Here is a 12,184-nt window from a genome sequence, read left to right on the forward strand (position 1 = left end):
TTTCTTTTTAGAGGGAAAATGCGAATGCAGTTTATGAAGGTCTGAACACACACACACACACGCACAAATGTGCGCACCTGGCTGGGAGCTCAGACAGCAGATTATGGGAGACGTCCAGCACCTCAATCTTCCTGCTGTCACACACCCAATCTGGCAGGTATTCCAGGAGATTCCTGCAGGAGGGAAGTGAATTAACTCCAGGCTAATTACATGAGAGCATTAGCATTGTACAAGAATGTGCGAGGTAAAGGACGTGACTGCGGCGCATTGAGCCTCTTGTAAATGAGCTGATGAACATTTGGTACCATTTGCATTACAATGTTCATATTGTAGTGCACTAATAAGTACAGAGCAGTGTTATTTTAGTTATTTAACATTATTTGATTTAGCTTTTATTAAAATTTTTTTAGTTGTTTTAGTAATTGTGTTATGCACTTGTCATTTTTTTTTATTTCATTGTAACTATTTTTGTTATTATTTTAATACTTGTTTTATAGTTTTAGTGCTGTCAGTCGATTTAAAAAAAATTTACTTCGCACATTTTTCTGTAATTAATCGCACCTAACATTAAAGATTTTAATATATTTTCATATTGAAATAATTTCACATTTAATCTCCAAATTAATGTAGAAACCACATAAAGACAGTATATTTTAAATATTTGATCTAATGTATAGGAAATATACAGAAATAGAATTAAGCAATCAAACACTTTACAGTCTTCACTGCATATATTAGAAATTAAATAGATACATTTTTATGAAAGCTACAAAAGTTATTCAGTCAAGAGCAGTGCGTGATTTTCACAATTTCTTTTTTGTCTTTGATTAACATTAATGACAGACAGCTGTGGGTTTATAAGGCTGCTGTCACTTTAAGACCAGACACCATCACGCGGATCTGACACGCATCCATTTTCTCACAACTCTTTACATTCATTTAAGACTTTATTTAACTCATTTAAAACTGCGCTTACGAGGATAGTTTGAGTTTTTGTCCATTCAAGCGCTGTCTGAAGTGGCTTTCTGTGCGCACGAGTCGTGTGTGTGTGTCACACAGACAGGAGTTTCACAGACGCGTGCCAGTACTGCATTGAGTTCTCTTTTGTGTCTTGTCGCGCTTGAATCGTTTAAAAGCATTTGCATGAATAGGACGGGGAAAATGGATGCTGCGTTAATTGCATTAAATCTTTTTTAATTGCGTTAAACTGAAAAAATGTACCGCATACGTTAACGCGTTAATTTTGACAGCCCTAAAAGTTTTTCATTTGATATTGTATCAAAGACAGTTTGAGTCTTAAATCAACCTCTATCCACTCTCTTTATAATTGTTCTTCATGCCACCAAGTGCTAAAACTACAGTTTTACAAAGGTACATTGTTGAAAACGGCAGTAATGTAGCACGATTTGCTTAGGCTCCATACTTTGTACGCAACCAAACAGATGCATGCTGCTTGTGTGGATGCAGTCAGTTTTGACATCAAAGACAAGGTAATTTGATTGGATGTCATGTATTTGACCTTTTACGGCACTACCATTTTTCTGTGTTTACTCTAGATGTGGCATTTTGCCTGTCAGAAATACATGCTCGGTTTTAATGTTATTTTAAGGTGGGGTAAAATTAATTGAAAAGAGGGGGTACATGAACAAATGCTGAGTTTTGCTGTCACCTCATATACCCCAGTTTGGGAACCACTGGTCTAGAACTACAATAACCATCATGTTCACACAGCGCACACAACGCCTCTGCACTTCCCTTACGATTTTGTCTTAAAATGGGGACAAGAGAGCAGTCAATCAAATTTTTTTTAAAGTAACTTGAGTTATTTATTTAAAAAAGTAACTCAGATATTTTGTTGTAAATGTAAAAGTAATGTCTTACTTTACTCATTTACTTGTAACTGGTAATAACAGTAATCAGATTACTTTTTTCAAGTAACACGAGTAAATGATGCATAATTACATGCAACTAACCCTAAAACAAATCCTAATCATAACTCTAACCTGCATGTTGTTAATTAATTTTACTCAGTACCTAAATGTATAATTACACTGTTAAAATAAAGAGTATCCCAATTTTTAATAGTTTTAGTTTATCATAACAACACTAGTACAGAGTTGTATTACTAAACAACAAGTGAATAAATACTATGGTTTATAGAGATATTTGTGATTACATTATCATTACTGGTACAATTTCTCATTTTGTAAAAATGTTGTGGTTATAGTGTTATGCATTTAATGGTTACACTTTATTTTACAGTAAGCGTACTTACAGTGTACTTGCAGCAGTTACCCAAGAAAGTACGGGTATTATAAGGTAACTTCATGGGTTAAGTACATAATATGTACACGCGGAACAGTAGGTAACACTTTATATTACAGTGTCCTTGTTACACGTAGTTACCGTATAAATAACTATAAATTATACATAAATGCATGCAACTAACCCTAAACCAACCCCTTATCCTACCCTAACCCTATAGTAAACACATGTAATTCATTATTATTACTCAGTATTTAAATGTATAATTACACTGTAACACAGACACCTTAAAATAAAGTGTAATCATGCAGTGCTACACATTTAATTACAAACATCTTTTATTAACTAGCCACAACCACAAACAAAAATAAATGTTTTGGTTACTTGTGAAATGTCATTGGACCAATGGTCCAAAATGCAGCTGTTTCGTTTGTGCAGCATTTTTCGATTTAGTCTGGGCAGAAAAAATTACTTGGCGGTGGAAATTGTCGCAACTGATTAGGATACAGTATGTACAGATTACAGAATGAATGTGTCAGTTCATTATATGCTTACCTTGATAGATCCATATGTGTTAGTTGGTTGGGAACAGGGTAGATGTTCACCGTGGTCAGACCTAAGAAAAATAATACATGATAATAATATAATGAAAATGTCTGTACATTTTTTGCCGTCGAACATTTCTATTTGCACTCACGGTTGTTATTGGCGTGGAGTGTGCGCAGAGTGAAGCCGCTGAGCGTCAGGGATCCCAGCTGGTTTCGCTGACACTGCAGCGTCTCCAGACTGCAGAACGCGCTCAGGTCTAGAGAGGTCAACTGGTTGTCTCTCAGGTCGAGCTGGGTGAGATGTTTTACAGGCTCCAGAGTTTCACTTTTAACACAGCGGAGGCCATTTAACCTACAAACGAAAAGACAGTCAGCTGCAAAGATTCCAAACAGAAAAAAGAAGTGAAGGATATAAACAGCAAAAATGCTGTACGTTGGTGGACAAAGAAATAAACATAATAACAGATGGAAGAGTGGAGATCCAAGACAATGAACATTGAGAATATGTCCATGTTATGTTATATTAATCAAAAGTGTTATATTTTGATGTCAGTAAAAATGTTTGTACTGTACAGTATCTTTTGCTTGTGCAAACAAAAAAGCTACATTGCGCATGCAATAATGCAAATAATTCAATATTATTTAATATTATTATAATATAATGCAATTTAGAAATATGGATTTATAATCAATAATGTTGTAGTAAATCGTTTGAATGATACGCACAAATTAACTAAATGATTCACTGATTCATTTGAGTCATGAAGGTCAAATGAGAAGTCAACTTTCATAAAAATCAGTTTCCAGTTTAGCAGTCTAACAAAAACAGGATTTTAGACATTAGAAATACAGAATAAGGGTAATTCTGACATGAAAAGTGAACAATAAGTGTGCCGTACTGACACTTGCTAAATATAATTTAGAATACATTTACAAATAATAAAGGTAGTATAGGTGGACTCGCGCATATGATAGGGGAAAGTTTTGAAAAAGACCCAAATATAGCCTATTCATTCTTTTTCTGACGTGAATACGGTAAAAATGTTTTTACTTGCATCAAGACAAACAAAAAATGTATTACAAGTTGTTTGAAATTGTTTGTTAACATGGGCAAACGGTGCATATTCTAATTACGCATGTGCTAATTTGCATAAATAACACAACATATCTAAACATTGGGTATAGCCAGGTGAAAAGATCTTGTAGAATCTTGTTGACATCTTACAGTAAAAGACTACAGTCATGGCCTAATGGTAACAGAGTTGAACTGGTGACCCAAAGGTTGCTGGTTCGATTCCAGTACCGGCAGGAATATGACTGAGGTGTCCTTGAGCAAGGCACCTAACCCCCAATCGCTCCCCGGGCGCCACCCAAGGCTGCCCGCTGCTCCGGGTGTGCGTATCCACGTTTGCAGTGTGTGTGTGTTCACTACTCACTACTCTGCTCCTAATGTGTGTGCACTTACTTGGATGGGTTAAATGCAGAGGTCAAATTCCAAGTATGGGTTACCATACTTGGCCTTCACGTGTCACTTTCACTTTCACTTTCATTCATTCAAGGTCCACTCATCCAGTGTCCAGTGATCAAACGATCAGTGATAAAAAGTGATCAAACGATCACTTTTTATTTTAACCTACCTTTTGTCTTCTGCATTCTCCTTACCCTTGTCTCCTGTTCTTCCCCCCGAAACAGTCCCACGAACCCAGCCCCAAACCCCATCTCTGCAATAATAATTCATAAAGGCTGGTTTCTAAAGTACTTCTTCCTGCCTCTATGTATTAATGCTCATGGATAGCCTAAATGGGTTCCATTCTATAAAAAAAATAAAAAAATGGGTTCCCCCACCCAATGGGTTCCACCTTAACATTAAGTATTTTACTGTTATATGTCAACAAGATTCAACAAGACATTTTCACCTGCTATACCCAATGTTTAGATCTGTTGTGATATTTATGCAAATTAGCACATACGAAATTAGATTATGCACCGTTTGTCCATGTTAACAAACAATTTCAAAAAACTTGTAATACATTTTTTGTTTGTCTTGACGCAAGTAATCAACTCAGTGATTTTCATGGTGATATCTAAAGGTTAACATCTTTACCCTATTCAAGTGACAAAAAGAATGAATATGCGTATGAATAGGCTATATTTGGGTCTTTTTCGAAACTTTCCCCTAATAGGATTCTTCTGGGCTTTTTTTCCCCCTTACTCAGGACATATTGAGGATACAAAATCAGGTGAGTTTGCTTCTGTTGCAATTTGTTCTACCTTGTTTCATAAAATGACTGGACTATAACATGAATCCAGACTTCATTCTTGGTGAGCAAGCATATTTAAACTGTCTGAATCGTTCCCTATCCCCTATATAGTGCACTAAGTGTAGAAAACAGTACATGTGACCAATTTCAGCCGCAGCTACAAAATCTCGATTTATAATGTAGGGGGCGGGACGCTTCAGATTCTAGAGAGCATTTGATTGGATTGAAAATCTGATGATGTCATCAAAATAATTGATCCATATTGGTGGAAGCATGAGAATGTAGGTTTTGAATGCTTATATCTTCTAAATGTGAATTAAAAGCCCTAAAAAAAATATTTCATGGGGACTTTAACCAAACGGCTACCCGTTATGGGAGACGCCACACAGTACGCTAATGACTATCACATATAAATAATAAGGGCATTAAACCTTTCTGTTTCTCGCAGCCCCCCATGAACTCAAATTCCCACTCACATCTGCTGTTTGCACACTTTCTGCCCGTGGGATCGGCGAATATGTGAGGAATCTGAGTGGTGACCTGTGTCAAGTGCAGTGGGATAATCCAGCATAAAAAGTCTGAGCTTGTTCAGGTGACAGACGCCTCCCTCTTTCTCGTTTCAGACCCCGCGTGAGTTCCCACCACACCTCAGCTCTGTGTTATGAGCCTGGCTGGATTTCTAATCCACAGCTGGTGCAGTCAGGACCCAGAAATCCACAAAACCTCAGTCTGTTTCACTCAGGTGAGTCACAGACTGTGAGCTGTGATCAAAACCACAGGCTGTTTAAAAATGACTTTATGAGAAGAGCAAATGTGACTTATGTTAGCGACAGTGCCGTCTAAACCTCAGACGTTCTTTCCACGATCGGTTTACTAACCGTCTGATGCATTTTGCACTCAAAAATAGCAAACGCAGACCAAAATCAACATTTCCAGCCCTTAATGAAATTGGAAGCAAAGTCACACAGATTATGATTTATGTTATGATAAGTTATGTTTACAAGAGTTGACACAATAACGCTTTTGAAGATAAAATAAGATAAAATAAATCACTAGATTTGTCAGTTTTCCAGATTAGTGACATCAAATCTTTTTTGTTGGAAGAACTTGCACTACTGTTCAAACGTCTCTTATGCTCATCGAGGCATTTATTTGTTCACAAATACAATAACAAGTAATATTAATATGAAATATTATTGCAGTTTAAAATGATTGTGTTCAAATATATTTTAAATATATTTTACAAATTTCAGCATCATTACTCCAGTCTTCAGTGTCACATGAAACTTCAGAAATCATTTTAATATGCTGATTTGCTGCTCAAGAAACATTTCATATTGTTATAAATGTTGAACACAGCTGTGCTACTTAATATTTAATATTCTTAATAATTTATTTTGGATTCTTTAATGAATAGAACGTTCGAAAGAATAGCGTTTATTTGAAATAGATTTTTTAAAAATAAAATTATAAATCTTTACTGTCACTTTTGATCAATTTAATGCATCATTATTTTAATAAGCTTAATTTAATATATGAAAAAAATCTTCCTGAACCCCAAACTTTTCAACTGTAGTGTAAAAGCAGAAACTCTAATTTCCACATTTCGTTATCAGTGGAGAATGCCAGGTCAATATTATTATTTTTTTTAGCACCTATTATCTATTGTTGTGGACTGATACAAAAACAGCAAACCGTGTCTTGATGCTTTATGTGTCAGACAGATGGGCATTTTCAAAAAATATATATATATTTTTTTTAGAATAATCTACAAAGAGGGCCAGATTTGAATGCTGAAGTCTGGCTGCGTGAGACTAGCGACAGGGCCACCTGTTAGAACAAATAGAGCTGTGCTGCTGTCAACTCTGTGATTTATTTGATACGTGATCTTATTACATTACTATTGTATATTGATCCTGCATTATGCATAAAGTCTGAGCTGAGAGTAATAACATACTGACAGGTGACAGACAGAAGAGAGAGAGAAGGAGCCCGACGGTATGACGCACTAAGATAGATAGAGAGAGAGAAAGAGGAAGAGGTTTCGAATAGCTCACCGTAAATCAATACTCTTAATGTGAGTCATTCGTAGCAGACTGCACAGATTCAGAGTCTCCACCCTGTTCCCAGCCATCGCCAGCTTGTCCAGGGCACAGAGCCGCTCCACCACGACGGGGATGTGAGGAAAACCGTTGAAGGAAAGTCCCAAGCTGCAGAGCTGCACGAGGCTGCCCAGCTCCTCTGGAAGAGAATCCAAGCGATTCCCATCCAAACACAGTGTCTGTAAGCTGAAGAGATAATGGTCTATGAATTCACAGCCAAACAGACACGATTTTAAGATATGGGAGATGATAAAGTGGTTATTATTAAAAATGCTGGTTTGTCAATACGGTGTGTTTCTTAATATTTATAGCTGTGGGGGTTTAATAGTAAATAGTCTATTAGTAAATAAAGATTTACACATAAAAAAAAATCAACAACTTCTTTTTATTACATGGATGGCTCTACCATCTTTTTAATTTCTTTATTCTTGCAACCTTTTGCACTACAATACTACTTACAGGTATAATATATTATAACCATATTTCTTATGTGCATATATGCTATTATTAATAAATGTAATTGTTTATTGAACACTGGTGTCTTTTTTGTTTATATTTCTATGCCTAAAAACATCTCCCCCTTAACTATGGTAAAATTACCAGAATGCATTATATTTATATGTAAGAATGCATGGCCTCTCATATAATGTTGCTTTAATAAATGAACATATATGAATGATTATATGATATAATATAATATGATGTAATAGAATGTAATGTAACGTATATGTTCTGTTTTATTTTTTTCTTCCCTCTGAGTTCCTAGTTAGCTTCCCTGTTTTTTATTTATTTAAACCCTGAGTTCTGTCTGTTCATTGTTCCGTCAGTTTAACGTGGTTGTGTCAATTTAATTCTCCTACAATCTCCTGTGTATTCCCAGTTCGGATTTATTAAAGATTATTTTTGTTTTTGTATTTTTGTTTTATGCGCTTCAGTACAGTCACAGCCGTTAGTTATTTCCCCATTCGCCTGCATGTTTGAGTTCTCATTAGTCTCCTAAGTTACTGATTGATTAGTTATTCTGTTCAGCTGTGTCCTGAGTTTCTGTCTGTTCCTTTGTCCGTTCTCGTTTATTCAAGGGGCCACAGCTACCCGTTACAGAAGGACGGACCCTCATATTGAGTATATTTAATCAAAATGGACTTACCAGCGGTAAACCTCCTCCACCTCCCCGAAACGAGGAATTTGATGGAGTATTTGGGCTGGATACTCCAGCACGTAGGACTTCCCCTTAAAGCCAGCGACCCAGAGCCTAACCAGCCATCACCCTGCCGCGATCCAAGAGCCATCACTCCTGAGCCTCAAAACGCGTCTGACCAGGTGCGAGTTCCGGCAACGTTGTCCGTCCTCTATAATTCTCCTGTGCTTCCAGTATGCCCTCCCAGCCTTCCTCTCCCGCCTCCTGTTCAGACCTCAGCCTGCCCCTCTGATTAGTTTCCGATGTCCCCCGTCAGCCCCTCGGCCTCTCCACTACCTCCTCTCTGTGGTGTGGATCCAACTCAGGATAGCCGTTTACAAGTGCCACCTGAATGTGTGGATCCCCTGGCTCCGCCTCCAGACGTTGTTCCTGTCTTTCTACCTCATCCTGTCGTCCAGGCTCCTCCGCTCCACCCTTCCTCAGCTCCACCAGGGATTATCGACCTTTTGGCTCCACCGGGTTCCCTCGATCCTCTGGCTCCACCTTGGTCGGATGTCGCCGCAACAACGCCAAGGACTTACAAGTCATCCGCTATGCTCCGTCTCTCCTCCCCTACGGCTCCGTCTGGCTCCACCCTACCGCTGGTTCCTCCTCGGCCCTTAGTCGCCCTGTCGCCGCCTCAGTCCTCCAGTACCCTGGCTACCCCTCAGGGGATCATTACTGCTGCTCCATAACGGCCTGCGATCTTGCTCTGGACCATCTGCCATTGATCTGCACGTTGGGCTCCTCCACCATTGGCTTCGTTATCATCCATCGTCCCTATGGGGTCATGGCTCGACCCTCCTTTGACTTCTCCAGGCTGAGCTCTGGGCTCACGTTGGCCTGCGTCCTGATCCTGGTTCCTCCTTTGCTCCTCCCACCGCCTGTGGCTGTTTCTGCCTGTATCTCCATCATTGGCCAGCCCTTCGCCTGCTCCTTATCCTCCTCGAGAACTCCCGCCCTCCTTCCTCAGTTGGACCCTACGCCGCGAGGACACGCCTCTCCATAAGGGGGCGTTGTCACATTCATGTTCAGTTTCTGTTGATTATTTCCCTGTTTGCCTGCCTGTTTGAGTTCTCAGGCCCAGTCCCAATTTGCATACTATCCGTCCTAAATAGTATTCGAAAATAGAATTAGTACGTCCCAAATCGTAGTATGTTGAAACGAGTGTTCCAAAGATACCCGGATGGTCTACTATTTCCGGTCAAAATCCGAAGTGCAGATTGATGCAGACTGTAACGGCTAATATTTCCTACAACCCATCGCGTGTTGGACGAGGATTCGGTTAGAACTACAAACACGAGTGAAAAGTGTTAAAAAACTACAGACATGGAGGACGCGCGAGTCCAGCAGTTATGTAGAGAGGTTTAGATAAAGGTGTTTGAGTGATTAATTTTCAGTATCTAACCTAGAGGTCTTCAATCCTGCTCCTGGAGGGCCACTGTCCTGCAGAGTTTAGTTCCAACCTGCTTCAGCACACCTGCCTTTGTATATTCAAGCGATCCTGAAGAGCTTGATGAGCTGATTCAGGTGTGTTTGATTAGGGTTGGAACTAAACTCTGCAGGACAGCGGCCCTCCAGGAGCAGGATTGAAGACCTCTGAACCTGACGAAAATTTATTTACTCAACGTTGTCCTCATTATATTGCATCTGCAGCAGCATTGTGAACTTTTGTAAAGATATGTTCAGCCATTACCTTTTTAATGCATCATTATATTCAAATTGCAAACACATGAGGAGAGTCTCCGCATGAAAGACCCACAACTGGCAGATGAACGTGCTCTCCGAAATGGTAGGAAATCAAATTAGATTGAATGGAGGATTTTAACTGTGACAAGATGATTGACAGGGCAGTTTACGGTGACACGCAACAGATCTGTCCGTTAAAGATGACGTGATAGTATGTCCCAAAGCTTGCCTACTCTTTTGCCTACTCTCTCACAAAAAAGTACATACTTTTAGGTCATAGTATAAGTAGGCGAATTGGGACTGGGCCTCAGTCTCAGTAACTGATTGATTAGTTATTCTGTTCAACTGTGTCCTGATTACTTCCCTTTTTCGCATTTATACCCTGAGTTTCTGTCTGTTCCTTTGTCCGTTCTCGTTTATACAAGTGGCTGTGTATTCTGATTCTCCTGAGTTTTCCTAAGTGTTATATTAAAAGACTGTTGTTATCGTATTCCTGTCGCCGTACACTTCAACCATTCACCACAGCAACTTGTTAATATAATATAATATAGCCTGATGCTGATCATTTTAAGGACACTAATATTGACAGATATGGTCAGCACTATCCAGTAAGATTTCACTGCAGGCTTCCTGCATGCTCAGAGCACCTCATATAAGAAGAGCAGAGAGCAGTAAAACTAGGCTGATTTTTATGCTTGATTTAATCTGGTAGCGTAATATGCACGGCTGAACTTCATGCATTTTACTGGCTCATTTTGAGGGGGAAAAAGAACTTCGCTTGACAGGCTCTTTGGTACCACACTGACTGTAATAGCAGGAGCAGTGGTGCTATAAAGCACTAAATAATTTAAATGCAATCATGCAAATCAAACGATTATTTAGATTATAACCCATAATCACACTCATTATGTTGTGCAATGTTTTTCAAATGACCTACCTGGCACATTTGTGCACTTACAAAAGTTAAGCTGATTACAAAAAGAGAGGCCATTTAGGCAATAACAAAAAGGATCAGTGACTTCAGCAATGTAACTAAACAAGCACATATTTTCACTTTTAGATCAGCTACAAAAATAGCAAATTATTTGCAGGTTAAAATCTGCCCAAAAGAGCAGCCGCAGATGGTGTGTTGTGCACGGTAAAGTCGTGTAATGTGCGCTGACCTCTGAAGGTTGTCGATGTGGGCCGGGATCGCACTGAGGCCATTGCAGGACAGATAGAGCTCTGTCAGTGTCAGGATCTCACACACCGACTCCGGGAATACGCCCAGGCCATTGTGAGAAAGGTTCAGGCTCTTCAGCTGGGCAAATCTGCAGAAATATTCAGTGCTCTTAATGGACAAGGTTATTTCCTGATGATATGACTCTCATTAGACATTAGAAACACTTATGCATAATGGACTTACAACAAATGCATTTAGAGAGCAAGTCTTTAGAAGAAGCCAGCCAAACTGTTACTCTATAACTCTATATAAGGCCAGCAACTGTTAAAAATCACCATTGTAACCATACAGCCAACACATAACCATACGAGGTGTCAATCAGTGAATTCTCAAATGTGGTGTTTGAGCAGAAACTATTGTTCCTATGGTAAATTTCTATAAAGGAGATCCCTGGAGACAAATGAAGTAAAGAGACATGTGCAATGGAGATGTCCGACAGTTTAGATCCAAATGTAGACAATATGTCTAATCTAGGAGACCAATTTAGTAGTCATCTTTATTATCCCATGGGGAGACTTTCAGTGAATTTTGCGGGCATGTCAAAAGACAAAAGGACAAGAAAAATCATCAAACACCTCCTGTAAATATTACAAATCAAAATAAGTAATCTGCCATATAAAATTAATCATTACTCATTACATGTTCAAGTCAAAAAAATGTCAGTTAGATGTCAGAAAAATGTCAGTTAAAAAGAATCAGAAATTAATAATTTTATTCAGCAAGGACACTTTAAATTCACAATGTTACAAAATATTTTTATTTCAAATAAATGAAATAAACTTTTATTAAAGAATCCTAAAGAAAAAGTACATCACAATTTCCACAAAAAATATTAGGCAGCATGACTGTTTTAAATATTGATTATAATAATAAGAAATATTTCTTGAGCATCAATATATTATAATGATTTCTGAAGGATC

At 38.4% G+C, this 12,184-nt stretch overlaps 1 protein-coding gene and 1 long non-coding RNA gene across 3 annotated transcripts in view; one reads left to right on the forward strand and one right to left on the reverse strand.

The window, feature by feature from the left end:
- Positions 1 to 12,184, forward strand: part of LOC143710738 (uncharacterized) — a 172,697-nt gene that overhangs the window by 70,658 nt on the left and 89,855 nt on the right. The window lies entirely within an intron of this gene.
- Positions 1 to 12,184, reverse strand: part of phlpp2 (PH domain and leucine rich repeat protein phosphatase 2) — an 86,389-nt gene that overhangs the window by 21,343 nt on the left and 52,862 nt on the right. For both annotated transcript variants that reach the window (XM_077201836.1, XM_077201837.1), the window contains exons 7-11: positions 11,206 to 11,352; positions 7,132 to 7,362; positions 2,963 to 3,165; positions 2,821 to 2,881; positions 78 to 173 (exon numbers count right to left, since the gene is read on the reverse strand). In XM_077201836.1, the coding sequence (XP_077057951.1) occupies positions 78 to 173; positions 2,821 to 2,881; positions 2,963 to 3,165; positions 7,132 to 7,362; positions 11,206 to 11,352 (738 nt within the window). The remainder of the gene's footprint in view (positions 1 to 77; positions 174 to 2,820; positions 2,882 to 2,962; positions 3,166 to 7,131; positions 7,363 to 11,205; positions 11,353 to 12,184) is intronic.

This window comes from Siphateles boraxobius, unplaced genomic scaffold (genome assembly GCF_051911475.1).
Source record: "Siphateles boraxobius isolate OS27281-9 unplaced genomic scaffold, OSU_SipBor_1 48, whole genome shotgun sequence".
In the NCBI taxonomy this organism is placed as follows: Eukaryota; Metazoa; Chordata; class Actinopteri; order Cypriniformes; family Leuciscidae; genus Siphateles; species Siphateles boraxobius.